Here is a 15,498-nt window from a genome sequence, read left to right as displayed (position 1 = left end):
AAAGAAAATTGGCATGATTTAGTTTTCTTTGCAACCCACACATTCAAGCACCAGGAAGAAAAAGACATTGTAACAGAGTATTTTCTCAAATGCCTTGGATGAAAAGAATACATGCATTGACAGCTTGGAGCCAACAAGAGCTTGTGTTCTCACTAAATCACATTTAGCGACATAGCCTTCACAGCATACCAGCAGCAGATGTGATAAAAAAAATGCTGGCATTTTGGGACACACTCTATCGTGTTACCTTCATACTATGTAACTGTTGTCCACTAGCTAGTGCAGAAATGCTGCAAGTTCTATTAAACGCTGATCAAACAACCACAAAATTGTGCTACATATGATACATTTCATTGCACTAGAGTTGAAAGTATGCTAGTATCATCAAACTTATCAAAGTACATAATATGCAAATCATGTTATGTATACACTCTTTCCAATGATTTATGAAGGCATCATAAAGAGCACATGTGACGATATAACAAAAAAGAAAAATGAAGAAAACATGGCTGAGTTTTTTTCATAGCTGCAACGATGAAAGCAAAGCCAGCATGACGCAATCTTTGAAGCCACGTCTGAGGAATCTCTGTTTTCCGCATTGCATATAAACAAGCCAGCCAGGAAAACATTCACTACTGAAAAAGTACAGACCTTTTGAGCATGAGGCCGAGGTCGGCATCCCTGTTCGGGTACTGGGAGAGGATGGGCGTGAAGGAGTCCTCATCCACGAGGGAATCCTCGGCTCGCGATTGCTGACCCATGGGGGCCAAGCCAGCTCCCAAACCCGCAGGAGAGCTGCGCTTCTCAATGAGGTCAGCAAGCTTCCAGCTCTGGGTGCTTGGCTGCATAAGAAAAGAAGACACTCCCTGGAGGACAGCAACATAGTCAGCCCTTGTTAAAATCAGACAAGCAGGACAGCTTTTTTAGCCGATATTAAATAAAGTCTTCTTTAACAGTTTTTTTTTTTTCCCTGTACACACTAGTTTTCTGCAGCCTGAAAGCATATTGGCCCATTCTGACAACAGCAGGGTGGCATCAGTTGGAGGTGCCCCGAGAACAGTGTTCGCTTGAAATGTGCAGTGTCATATACAATGTCTAATAAATGGGCATAGGTGATAACATGCCTATGGACAGCTGTGTAGTACTTTACGGTAAGGACCTTTTGCATTACCATAGCATACTACAAGGAAGTAACAAAAAAATGGTTAATGCTAAGCTAGCAGAGGTTACCTTCAGTATTTTTCAGACAGCCAGTATAAAAAGCAATGGGAGGCCGGTGCCCAAGCCCACCTCTCTGCTTGTCTCTGGAGCAGAGCCTTCACTGTCCGAGCTTTCCGAGTCACTTCCCGAGCCTGATGCAGAGGAGGAGTCATCAGAGTCGCTGGAGCTTGACTCTGATGATGACATCTTCTCAACAAGAGATGGCGGCTGAAGGATGCTTTCATTTGGAGAAGATCTGCAATCATAAAAGAAGCCACAGAGAAAAGAAATATTTACAAACGCCAGCAGAGTGGGGCAAAACCACAAATGCATGTTGTTAATGCCTTGAGACAATGGATCTTGGGAGCTGGAGTAAACTTCTCAGTGTGACTTTATTATTATGCCAGATTTGCTTACTTCCACTGGCTGAAAAAGATGTAGAACATTCTGATCTATTGTGTCTTATGCTGCAAGGCTACAGCAGCACTATCTTATATAATATCTGTAAAAAGTTTTGAGGTAAGTCTGCAAATGGCATGTGCCACTGCCTGGCATTTCGTCAAGGCTGCAGTAGCATCAGACGTGGCAGGCACACGGGTGACCAGGTCACTGGGAGACGCTACGAGAAGACGAAGAAAGTGGGAAGAGGAGGGAGAAGGCTTCCTCAAAGAATGTTTCTCGGCGCCGTCCTTCGACGGCGCCGAAGCGTTTTATGACGGCTCGCGGAACGAGAGAAGGGGAGGGGGCGCCGGTTATCGAGTTTCTACGCGGCGGGTGATTTTTTTCTCGGGACGCAGGTAACGGAAGGAAAAACACGCGTCGGCGCAACGAGGGCGTCCCCGGTATCGGCGGACCGCCAGCGTACAACTGATTCTCAAGACGCAGTCACCATTCGTACGTCGCCCCTGCGCTGCGCAAGAGCACGCGCTCGTAGCGGCAACAATGTAAGAGGGTTGCGCTATGGTCAACACGTTCACACAGTGCGGCCGTGGCCCGAATATGGCGAATTACCCGAAATAACACGTACAACACCACACGCCGCAGATACCAATGTCGAGACCTTCGACGTCGGGACGCGTCCGGCCACGCTGATTCGCGTCGACAGCTACTGAAGAGACAGGGATGTGCTAGAACACATACAGATGTCCGTTTGTCGATGGCCGCAAACACGTATGGTGCACAAAGTGACGGCAGCCGAAACGGCTTTCTTTAGCGTTTTCTTTTCCTTCGTTAGTGAGCTCCCCTAGGCTGCTGTCATTTTCGCTAAGGGGAAGGACCTATATTATTCCCGTGATAAGTGTAGTGAGGCGGTGTTTAGTACGAAATGGCAAGCGCGTAGCGCGACTTCCCGCACCGATTTGGTAAAGCGACCTCACTCGCTGCGCCCTAATAAGGCGCGATGTGACCGGCCAAGGTACCGTCTGCCCCACGCTTCCTCTCGGCCCCTGACGCCGCTAAACAGGCGCCCCAATGTCAGCACGTTTCGGGCTGACACCAGCAAGAAAGTTAATCCCCACTGCAATGCCATTCGCTGCCGCCGCAGTTTGTTTCCGCTTAGATTAGTGGAGTCAGACGGCTAACAACCTCCCGCAGCCTCTTGTGTAATGACCCAGCGCAACCCGACGCGGGCATGACGCAACAGCGCCCGAGTCGTAACCGCGAGCGGCGCAACCGGCTCGCCGCCGGGTGGACACGCGAGCCGTGCCCACGAAGGACGCGATCGATACGCGAACGTTAAGGGAGAGCAAACATTTGAAAACGAATAAAATTAGGGGCTTGCTGTGTGCAGTGGACTATCGACACAGAAACCGAACATAGGCATAGCGGAATCGCAAGGAGGGTGGAGGCGGCACACGGAGGCCGTGGATTCGGTCCTAACCGATAGGCACGATGTTGTTTTCCTTCTAGTCATCGCCTGCAGCACAAGCGAAATAGAAAGGCCACTGTTCTTTTTTTATTATTATTATTATTATTGAGTGAATTAAAGAAAGTCATTATTTCCGAACGACCTTGTTTTCTTTCGTTTAGTTAGTGCAAGAAAAAAAATTGTTCACCGACGATTACGATACTCCCTACATCGAAATTTGAGCGCAGCTGTATACGTGTTTTCGCTTCACGATATTGGCTGGCGCGGACAATCTGTCTCGTGCGGCACGTTGCAAGAGGAGCGAAATGTGGCGCGACTGCTTCGTTAATCGGGAGATCGCGATAGGCGGCCCGTGGGTGACGCGCGGTCGCGATTCACGGCAGCCGCCGCAGAAAGACCTCCGCTCATGCAGCGCTTTGTTCCCATACAGACGATGCGCGCTACTCTTGTGCCATCTCGTAGCCATCGTTCCCGCAAAGCCCGTCTTGCGCGGCACTATGCTTTTCTTCTCACGCTTTCGCCATTGCCTCCCCTCCACTTCATGATTCTGCTGCATCATCCTCATCCACTTTCCCCCTGGCGCTCTCCGCTGTCACCGTCTTTCATCTCCCGCGGCGCTTCGCGTTCGATTTCATCATTCGCCGTGTTCGCTTGGTTACGAGGGGCAACGCCGACGCTCGCCGCAGGAACAGGCGACGTCAAATAAGCGAACTATTTTGTCAGTTTGTGTACAACGTGGCGCCAGCTGGTGCCATCTCAGATAGACGACCGGCCATTAGGCATGTACTCATAGCAAATTTAGGTTACACGCTGGAACTTGTTACGCGCCCTCTGTGGCACGTTCTTCTGCAGCAAGAAAAAATTCAAATCGGTTCATTAATAGTCGAGATAGAAATATTTCAGTGCCGCGAACCCATGACTTCAGGAGGCGGGCTCCACTTGCCCCGTCTAGCCTCCGCAAGCAAGTCTCCAAATGCTTCAGGAAGTCGCAGGGAGTTTCGAGAGCTGCCTCGGCGGCCTCTCTCGCGCGCGAAGTGCCGCGTGGAGAAGAAGCATCCTGCTTCATCGAAACACTGATTGGCCTCTTCCGCGAGCCAATCACCGGAAGCCAGCGCCGCCGACGTAGAGAGCGAACGCCCTGGGAAAGACGCGATTGCAGCAGCGGCATCGCGCACGCGGGAACCAATTATGGCGAAAGGGCTAACCCAAGATAAACAAAACAAAATAAGGTGCAACGCCGGGCTGTACAAGGTGCGGAAGAGAGTACCGCCGGCCATCAGGCGAGACGGCGCCCCGCGTCCGCTCGTCCTTGACGGGGAGAAGCGGATCGCTTTGTAGCCGCGATTCCATCCCAGGTGCAACTTAACTCGTCAACACAGTGGTTGCCCGCGCCCATGCAAAGCTGACGAAACGATGCGAAACTTCGCTGCACGCCATGCTCGGCAACAGCAAGCAAGCGACGCGGGACGAAAAGCCTCGCACTGACGTTCAAACGGGCTACACATAGTAGGCCACAGAATGTCAGTGCAGTGCAACCAACTTGTACGCGAATGTGCGTAGCCGAAAGAGAGAAAGCTTTCACGGTCAGAATCTCAGATTAAAGGCAAGCAGCTATTACAAAAGTTCGCACTACAATTAAACCATTCTTCAAAAGAAAGAGTGAAGACGATATAACCTCACAGGGTGTGTTATGCGGTCGGTCAGCAGAAAAATGACGTGCGTTTCCGGCGCGGCGAACTAAAAACCAACGGCGATAAACAAAGAAAGGCTGACTGAACGCAACGTTCGAACAACATGAACGAAGTGAAATCAAAGTTTGTGCACCTAACAAATATTACTGTTCCTCTATCTATATCCCATTCACGCACAGGCGCGCTGGTCTTCCTCGGGAGCTAAGTGCATGGAATCGAAGAAATTTTTTCTCTCGGCAACCACTGTAAGTATCTTCGTAAGGTTCCTTGCATTTAAAAGTACGAGTTCAAATCTCTTGGAAGCCAATTTTCAATTTATGTCACATTCTAGAAAAATTATTGAAAATTAAAAAAAAGCAACAACAAACGTAATTTTAAATTATACAACCCGGCAATAAAATGCAATATTACAATCATGTAAAGCGCGCCTAATAGTACATCTAAAAGATAAAAACATTTATGTATCGGACGTTACTCTCCCGTATACCACTTTGTGAGTAGGACTTTTGCAACACCCTAGCAAACAATGTAATAATTTCACGCAGGTTGTCAAGATTAATATATCATATGCACTAAGCAAATAAAATAAAAGATACTTATCGACCACCGAATTCGCACAATATAGATACCATTTCACTAAGGCGCTCGACACAAGATGCGTGATCGATTAGATGAATGATTGAGATGTAACTCACGGGTTCTTCGATATGGAGAAACCGAGCGAGGACGACGTCTTGCGAAATGGTGGCTCCTGAAAAGAAAAAAAAAAGAAAATGGTGGTGGTGGTGGTGGGGGGGAGTCGATCCACATATAAAACTAATTTAGAAAATGCGATGACGCATCGCAAGAAGCCTCACCAACAACTGGCAAGCAGTGAATTGAAGACGTCGGTTCGTCCTCAATTATGACAACTAAATTAAACCGCTCCTTGCAAGGACAACAAGCGCACGGCGATAGTACACACACTACGGAGACAATTCTTGTCAGGCGAGCTGCTTTCATAATTGTATACCGGCCTCAGGCGTTTCAACAATGGCACCGCAGAAAGCGATAGCGTTTACACACGTTCTGCTCGGACCTCACAAGGCCGGTTTCCGGATGCCCTGCCGAACAGGATAGCTGAGGTGGGGGCATTTGGCGATGCTGTTTTCAAATCAGCTACGCTAAATACTAAGCGGAAATGAATGGGCCGCTACGAAACTCAGCCGACAAGAGCACACTGCCGAATAATGCAATAGGAGGCCCACGTGGCTTGGTTGAGCACTGCCTTATAGGAAGTCGGGACGTCGCGGCTTTTCGCCTCACCGGCACCGACTCGCTCCTGCTCGCTCGCTGAAGTTCGCAAGGCGAGCCCTGACTGAAGAAACCGTTTTTCTGTTCTTTCGTTTCGGCGGTGCAAATGCCGAACGGCCACTTGCAAAGGTCAGAACATACACAACTTAAACCTAATCCTACACAAAATACCAGATGTATGTAAACAGCATACACGCCAAAGGCTGAATGCACCATCAACGTAACTAGCCTGAACGCATCCAGTCTCACGGGAGATGCGTTTAAACAATACACACTATACTACCATGATGCGATGTCTCATCGATGTCCGTAACTTTATTATTTTGCTTTGTCAATCTTTCCTCATACCAGTAAATCAAGATTCCTTGGGCTGCGATATCAGCTGTCCGTAATCGTTACACGCTCTTGGATTTGAGGGAGAACATGAATTCCTTGCTGTAGTGTTGGCGTACATGTAACAGGTGTTTAGCAGTTTCAGCATAGCGTCACCGCGCACACCGCTCTGCGCGCGAGTCGGTCGATCTGCGTCGAGCATGCCTTTGGCAGGGGCGGCGCGGATAAGGGCCGATTGCTCGAGCCGCCCATCGCCGCAAGCCGCACCGCACGCTTGCGGTCGCGCGAAAAATTGCACGTATCCAGCACTTGTGCACAAATTGCCATTTACACTGTGTGCGCAGTGTATACCTTACACATTGTAAACCGAAATTTGTGCACAAGTGTTTGATACGTGCAATCTTTCGCGCGACCGCACGCTTGCGGTCGCGCGAAAAATTGCACTTATCCAGCACTTGTGCACAAATTACCATTTATACTGTGTGCACAGTGTATACATTACACATTGTAAACCGAAATTTGTGCACAAGTGTTTGATACGTGCAATTTTTCGCGCGACCGCACGCATGCGGTGCGGCTTGCGGCGATGGGCGGCTCGAGCGTAAATCGGCCCTAAGCCAGGCGCGCCGTTTGCGCGGTAGCCGGAACGGCAATGATATGCGGTGGCGCTTTGCCAGAACAGCTAAGGTGGCGTAGGATGAAAAAAGTACACTCACGGATTCATTATTATTTTTTTTTTCGCTTCTTTGCGCAAGGTTATATCGCGTTTAATACAATGAAACATCTATCTATGACGAAATATGACATAATGAAAACAAAACAAGATCAACACAATCGCCACTGTTACTGTCATAAAGCGCTCCAAAACTCGATCAGGCGGCCCGTCAACTGAACTATAGAAGATCCATCTCGGCGACCTTTAAATCAATCATACACGTCTCCTATGACTTCGGGCTAACACCGACTGAGCCCGCTCGAACGAAGAATTTCAACCATGGGTAAATTTTACTCACGGTTACAAAGCTTCGCAACAGTGCCGGCTGTCGAGCGACAAACGTTTCACCCAAGCGTAATTTATTTTGTTACACGACAACTAACTGTCACTCGCGCGATAGCTTTGCAACCTTGGATAGGACTTGCCGACGAGTTGAACACATTCTGAAAGTGGCCCCCGGCTGCGAAACTTTAGCTCGGGTGTCGCCGACAAGCGCGCCGGGGGACTGCAGTTGCGACGCTTCACTCTCTCGAGCCGAGGCGAAGCGTCGAGCGGAGTATAATCCAATATCTATAAAGAATACTTGTAGTGAGGTTGGCGTTCGAACGAGTTTATTTTCCGAATTCTCCCGTCTCAACAAACTGTCATTAGGAGCAGACGCGACTAGGGCACTATGGAGTTGGTCCATGCGGGGCCCGTCTACCCAAAGTAAGCCAAGGGAGTTTCGTGTAGCCGCTTCCTTGGTAGTCCCCCAACTGACCGCGTCCCCGCTAATGCGGAGTCGCAAGCCAAGGTCCTTGTCCTGAGTCGCCACTGAACCGACACCGCGGACGCAGACCGGCCGTTCGACAAGAGGAGCAGCAGCGCTACAGCCCACCCGCAATAACAAGGTAAATAATGGCAGCCTCCGAGACGAGCGCGCACAGGAAGGAAACCGAGCGGCTGAAGGCTCGCCGCAGACTCCAGCAATTAGCCTTGCCGGCGAAAACAACCCGCGATGACCTAACCGCAACGAACACATAGGCTAACAAAAAGAACACATAGCTCTTTGCAACACGACCCGAAAACGCCCGAGCAGACGCCGCGCTAACCCTCTCAAATTGCAGTTTTTTTTTTTCCCCCTCCCAATGTCTTTCGCGCGGCCAGTGTACGTGTTTCGTCAACTGGCGCGGTCGCGGAGAGCACGCCGTACACGAGGAGAGTCATGCCCGAGCCCCGAGCGATAACGACAGACGGCGTTTACTCATTCAGCGCATTCGCTGTTGGGAAATGGTCTGCAACGGCGCATCTTGTCGCGTTGCACGCACGCACGATTTAACAAGTGAAGGGAAACGCGAACGTAAAACATGAAATTAGGGGCATGGCGAATAGTAACTTTTGAGACCGAATCGAATACAAATCAAATAGTGCCAGATGCAAATTGAATCGTATGTCGAAGAGCTATCTTCTCAATTAATACAAAACAATGTTCATATTCTAGTACTCACAACGCCAGCGAGTTCCTGTCATTATATCACGCGTTCTGAACCCTTCTTTAATAAATACACAAACACAGCACCAGTAACAAACGAACAGTTTGTATGTATACATTGAACTCTTCGGACAAGGCGAATAATCACCGTATTGCCGGTAAACTCGGGATTCCTGCGCGACATAACCTGCCCCACACTACGCAAGTTCTAGTTTGTTATGCCTATACCATGACCGCGGTGATTAATTTCTCGTAATTTTGCCTCAATTCTAGGCTCGATTGCGCACAATGGACATTATAAAATATTCCAAAGCTATTCGAAAAATATTCGTATTTACGAATAGTGACTATTTGATTCGAAGGCAGAATCGAATAGGACATCATTCAATTCGCTATTCTAAAGTTTTGAATATTCGCAAACTGCTAAATGAAATCAAAGAAATGCAGTGCTTCGTGGCTGCACAGCGAGCTCCTCAGCTCAATATAGGTGGTGTTCGTCTAAAATGTAGGAACTATGACGCGTTTCCGGCTATGCAATCATTTCCGGCGCATGTAGTTCGCAAAAGCATAGCCTTCGTGATTAGTTTCAGTTACTCACAGGGAACGGTCGCTAGTGCTTGGATTTGGGTACACTAATTCAAGTTATCAAGGCGCCAAACCCTAAGGCAATTTCAAGTATATCTAGAAAAAGAGCTCGCGGATGCTATCGGCTCTTCGTATAAAGAGTCTGGGTCCTGCGCATGCGCAGTTGCGCTAATTATTGGGTATGAGGGTACACTAAGCGCACGCTATAAAGATGTGCTTGCGTCCGCGATCTCCTCTTATACGTTCATGAGAACACATGTATCAGTGTATCGGACGTCTACCAACATAATGAAAATAGAAAATACAAGATGCCTCAGGTTGTATTCTACAAGCTTTCTAGCCAGGGCGGCGTTCAATACTGCACTTAGTGCATGTTGTTGTAAGTAGATCTTTATCTTAATTGAATTGAGCGAGCACTTCGAACAGACGATAGGGGGAAATGACGAAAGTAATGCGTTAGTTAGTCCTACATAACAGTTGAGCTAATTCAGGTGTGGAGAAATAAAACTTTAGCAGTGCGCAAGCTTAGCCTTCAGGCTGTTTAGCAGCAGATAGCAGTTTCTACAGCGAACGGTTTGTGCTTGTTTCAATGGCTGAAAAGCACAATATTATCTGACGTTACTGAAGGCAGATCATAAATATCGACAACCACAGCATCCCTGATGTAGTGCCAGGAAACTGTGACGTCTCATAAACGGGGGCGGTTGCCTGCTTCAACATGCCAGCGTAAACGCTAAACTGTGACGCTCTTCTCAAAACCGCTAGAATATGCGGTGGATGTCAGATTTATTTATTTATTTATTTATTTATTTATTTATTTATTTATTTATTTATTTATTTATTTATTTATTTATTTATCAAAAGAAAAAGAAACACCTGTGCTGTGAGGCACGATGTAGTTCCGAGGGGAACTATTTTGACCACCGTTTTGCCGAGCAGAAAAATTTCACTACACGGGCACCTTGGCGTGCAGCTCCCACCGAAATGCGGTCGCCGCAGTGGGGGACCGAACTCTCGACCGGCTGTCTGGCACCTGTCTGCCACAGCTGCTGGGGCAACGCCGCAGGTGGTACACACTAGCGAGTATATACACACACGCCGCGACGGTGCGAGACGCCACAGCGCTAGGATGTCTTGAGTAGAAGAAACTAGATTCGAATTATAGATCCGAGCAGGAGAGGGGGTACAAGCAGTGAACGTATGCATTAATATTTTCAGAAATTAAAAATGAAGAATAAAACAAAATACACAATAATACAAAAGCGGGACAACTTCAGCACAATTCACTCAGGAGGCATAAGAAAATGAAAACTTTTCGGTAATACATTACACTCGACAATAGTTTTTGAAAAAAATAAAGAAAGAAAGGACGTTTATATACAATGGTGCGTGTAAAAATCGGTTTGCTATTATACGTGTGTTTGTGGCGTGATGCTCTTGTTATATCTTTGTCGAAGACATCCTCAGGTCGGATTCCCAGCTTCCTATAGTATACCGAACGAAGCCTTTTGATAGCCTGGCGACCTTGCCTCCTTAACTGATAGCGATTCAACATTACATGAAAGAAGGAAAAGAGAGACCTGCGGGAACTGCAAATTACGCGCTGTCGGCGCAAGCAGCGGCCTGCACATCTGGAAAGAAAAGTGCCATCAGCCCGGCTGAATCTGCTCCTTTACGGGGCTGCCTCCTCGTCACGCCTACAATGCTTACGTCACTGCCCTTTCCAACGGAGCACCGTCAAACACGCAAAACCAATGCGGGCGGGAGCACGCGTAAACGTCGTGCTCGGTTAACAATAACACGGGCCACCGAGACTTCGGACGAAGCGACAACACCCCTTGTCTAAAGCAGGACTGCGCAACGTTCGATCCTGAAAGAGACACGGCCGCAGAGGAGGCCAGCGCTTTCTGGACATGTTTTCCGGTGGGCGATACCGCTGAGCTTGAGAACTGCGTCTAGAAGTTCAGACATAAACGCCTTTCTCCTGTCAGTAATTACTACCGCTGGGACACCGCGTTTAAGGAGTTCTCACCTGCTCATCGTCGCTGTCGCTCATCTCCAGGTCATCCTGAAGACTGCTGCCCCTGTGAACAAAAACATGACCGGAAAATTAGGCACCGCAAATTGATAAGAATAATAAGAGTGAACTAAACGCTCGGTCACAAACACAACGAAGTACAATAATCATTTTAACTAATTCGCAAGAGCGCTTCTCTGCACTGCACATTTGGCCGACTCCACCGGTCATCGTTCAAATAAACACGACGCTCTAGCTGCATTTGCCGGGGCTTGCCTCGTGCGCTCGGTTTAATCACGAGGGCCACTTCAACGTTTTAAGAGTAATAATACAAGCAAAGTGTGTTTGTACACAATATTTGCAAAAACGGCTACGACGCCATTAGTTGGGCCAATTGCCTCGCAGGAAAACTAGCTTTGCAATTACGAAAAAGTGTATCTTATTGTTTTCTCTTTATTTTACTTGCACACCATTTGGGCAGAACAAGTGCGACAATCGTAGCTTTCAGAGAGCAAACAGGTCAAAGTCAGCCTGGGCACTCTGCACTTCATCAGACACCTTCAGTTCGATGGCATCGTCAAATTACCGAGCGGCAGCATCGTTAACTACGTAGTGGTATAGTCGGCTTACTCATTGCCAAACTAGTTAGTCCTGTTTCATGTGCACACTTTCTCGCTGTACTGGCACATACTTTCTGTTCGCGCAGAAGGCGTCGATAATTCAGTAAGGAACTTCAAGCTTCCCAGAAACTCTTGTAACAATTTATGTAAAGATCTCCCGGCAGCGAATCACAAAGAACGCAGCCTTCTCATAATGTACGAACCGCTCGCGAATCTCTCCGACGCTCCATAGGAAACTCGCGATGAGATACCAATCAATTGCCTTCGCTATGTGCGGGCACAGACAGCAACGACTCTCGGTAGGCCGGTCAACCAACGAAAGTGAACCAGCTAAAAGAACGAACGCCCCGAGAAATTGGGCTGGCCGCGAGTTCAGTATCCCTCCCGCACCTCGACCCTTCCCTCCTATCCGCTCGCATCAGCGTCGCACGCATCGCGAACGAGAGCGGACACGTCAGCCGCGTGGCGACCGAGCGTGCCACGCGCCGCGCGCGAGTTGCCCGCATTAATTACTCTCCTAATGAGTCCAGTTCGCCTAGGAGCCAACGCACGAACGCTCTGTGCGACGCTGGGACGAAATGGAAAAGGAGCGCACATTGATTAATGCCATCTTGCAGAGCTGTCCGAGCCATTTCCGTTTCGCGTTTGCGCCATTTTTGCCGCGTACGCGTTTCGCTTTCCCCTCGGCCCGCAGGGACGAGCGGAGGATGCGGGCAAAGTCGAAACAAAGTCGCCGCACGCGAGGGACTGCGTGCGCGCGATCTTGGATTCCGAGCGACAGCGCGCCGTTAGAACAGCCAGCCTCCCTCCCTCCCTCTCTCTCTCTCTCTCTCTCTCTCTCTCGACCGGTCCGGCGTTCACGACGCAACACGCCTTTATGGTGGTCGGTTGCCTCGTATCGACTTCTGCGAAAAAAAAAAAGAGAAGAAACTACGCCGCCGTTGCACGGTCACGCATACGGGGAGAAGTTCCCTCGGAGAACAATATTTCCCCGATAAGGCGATGCTTTTGTCTGCCACAAAACACACACAATACACAAGATACACGCAAAGGGAGAGCGCCGCTACTCCGACTCGATAATGTTGTGCATTTCGCCGAATGCTATATGGGTCGCGTTGGCCAACTATATAGGAGCTACGGCGGCAGAGGAAGAGCCAGCCAGTAAGAAGTCCGACCAAAGTTGACCCAGAGAACGGAGGCAGAATTAGCGGCGCACAATGGGCGAGCAACACGCGGCCGGTGTTCCGGAGGGTGCACTTTCCGCCTGCTGAGCGGTTTTTCGGCACAATGTTCCTGTTCCACCGCACCGCCCCAGCAGTCAGGCGCCAAATGCGCGCGCTCTGGGTAAACATGCACGTGGCGCACGTACATATTTGCATATACTGCAGCCCAATATAGGGCTATAGCAGGAGTGGTAACATTATACCTACGTACCTTATACCGCGAAAACGTTATAAGGTAAAGCGCGCTCTTCGAAATTCTTGCTCGCACCTTCATTTTTATGCATTTGCTAATTCTGCTGCACTCAAGTTGGTCGAGAACAGTTAGGTATCAAGTAGGCAAAGCGTATTCGCCTAATGAGACAAAACGACGCGAGGTGTGCAAAGCCAACCCTATAAGCTATAAAGGAAAACAGGCAGCAACCGCTTCTAAGACACCCCAAACAAACGGGCACAGCTTCTTGCCTATACAGTGGGCAACGAGCTCGCAGCTTGCGAAACAGTTCGCAACAGAAAACAGAACGCAACGGGGGACAATTAAAGGCTCTCGAATCACTTTTTGTTTTTGTTTTTTCAGATTTCCTTCGTTAAGCAACCAGGAGCTTGTAGGTAATTGAAACTACGACACCAGGTAAACAATTGCCGGCGTCTGCCGAATGGCAACACAAATGACAATGCCGAGGCAATTAGCCGATAAAGTATTGAGATTTTACATCATTGAGACGTACGGAATTCTATCGCACCAAATCGAGCAAAGCAACAGCCTAACTCAACGTCCACAGGAGAGGGACTACTAGAGGAGACTATCATAGCGACTAGCACGATTTGCGAAACCACAATATGACGATGCTTACACAAGCCTCGCACAAGAGCGGCGTACTCGATGTGTACGGAACAAGAACGCGCCGACGATAATGGAACGTGAACAACGAAGAGGACGACTCTGCCGGGGGCTAAGCAAGACGATCTAGACGGCAAGAAGAAAGATAACGAGACGTGAAAGTTGCACGACAATCCCGCCCTCCACCACATCCACTCCGTAAAATGGAACCTATGCACTCGCGGCAGCTAACCAAGAGAGCCTTATCCCTTTGACGGCCAAATTAATTACGGAAACAACGTACCAAATTGTTTTTATGCAGCCATAATTTTTTTCTTGATTAGTTTCTGGTCGAAATTTTAAAAAAAAGATTACCTTGAGGGCAGCTTTCCCTCAATGCCGACCGTAACTCGTCTTTGGAAGTAGGAGAAGCACAACATCGAGCTGAACGAGTGTGACTCGTCATTGGCGATATTGGTACAACCTCCCATAGGGAGTACAGCGCGGGATTGGGGGTAAAAGGGCAACTCCGGCGATTTTTCTATGTCCACTGATGTTAATAAAATTTTAAATATATGTTCTCTCTTGCATTCTGATTATCTGCACCAAATATATGGCTGCAAGTCAATTAGTTTTCCTGAAAATGAATTTTAAAAATTGGTTGTGTTCCCGACTCGTGACTTTCTACTGGCCACCCTGTGTTTGCGACGTCAGATACTACACCCCACTGTCGCTGAAGTCGTCGCTTAAATCGCCGCTGTCTAGTTGGGAAAGTCTATAAAAGTCTGCGTGTTTACATTACGGTAGTGAGGGGTCTGAAGTCGTTGACTCATCACGACGTCACACGAAGCAGCTACTCGTTTCGGTTTCGGTATCTCGTTTATTTAAAGCCACTGATGAAGTTCTGAGCAAATTGAACCACCCTACAGGTGACAGGTCCGTCAATGCCATTTGAAAATACCATCCTAATATGGTAAAAAAAACAAAAAAAAACGGCGGAGTTGCCCTTTAAAGGGTTAACGCGACACATATCATTCGATGTGAGCGGTGGCGTCGGAGTCAAGCAGGTAGTCAAGAGGAGTGCGAAAAGAACATCCCGAGCGACACAGCTGCGCTGCAAGACTGCCTGCCATATCGGCTTTGTCGGACGTGCGCGAGGCAAACACAAACGACGCGAAAACGGGAGAGCATCCAAACAGGCTCTGTCAGCCACGCTGCGCTTCCGTTACCGCCCTCGCGTACAGGGCTCCCTCCCTCTCGTTCCGTTTTCCTTTCGTCCTCCCGCGCCGCGATCGGCCAAGCGCGGCGTAGCCTGCGAATCAATAAAGCAAAGCCCGTGCGGGGCAAGCCGAGCCGACGAACAGCAATAATTGGCACCGTCCGCCGCGTCCCAATGCGCCGCATTTAGGCGATCCATTAGCGTCGGGCGGCGCGCGCAGGTAGGGAGCTGACGAGCGCGAGCGAACAAGTCGCGAGAACGAGGGATTTGTGTGTGTCGTGTCGACTGCACGAGCGCGCATGAAAGGGAGTAGTAGAAGTAGTTCTAAAATACTCGGCGCATAAACGTTGCGGGCCAATCTGGGCGATACAACGCGGAATGGCGGCGCTTACTAATAAACGGGCGCACTTACGAGGGTCGCAAACTAAAGCCGATTCAAGAGTCGAT

The 15,498-nt window shown here is 48.9% G+C and overlaps 1 protein-coding gene across 2 annotated transcripts in view; it reads right to left on the bottom strand.

Annotated features, from left to right (window-relative positions):
* LOC126536589 (uncharacterized) overlaps window positions 1-15,498 on the bottom strand; it is a 209,698-nt gene that overhangs the window by 21,420 nt on the left and 172,780 nt on the right. For both annotated transcript variants that reach the window (XM_050183613.2, XM_050183612.3), the window contains exons 10-13: window positions 11,188-11,239; window positions 5,454-5,509; window positions 1,291-1,456; window positions 652-842 (exon numbers count right to left, since the gene is read on the bottom strand). In XM_050183613.2, the coding sequence (XP_050039570.1) occupies window positions 652-842; window positions 1,291-1,456; window positions 5,454-5,509; window positions 11,188-11,239 (465 nt within the window). The remainder of the gene's footprint in view (window positions 1-651; window positions 843-1,290; window positions 1,457-5,453; window positions 5,510-11,187; window positions 11,240-15,498) is intronic.

Source organism: Dermacentor andersoni, chromosome 4 (genome assembly GCF_023375885.2).
Source record: "Dermacentor andersoni chromosome 4, qqDerAnde1_hic_scaffold, whole genome shotgun sequence".
NCBI lineage: Eukaryota > Metazoa > Arthropoda > Arachnida > Ixodida > Ixodidae > Dermacentor > Dermacentor andersoni.
The sequence above is the reverse complement of the archived record's forward strand: the minus strand, read 5'-3'. Positions and strand labels throughout refer to the sequence as shown.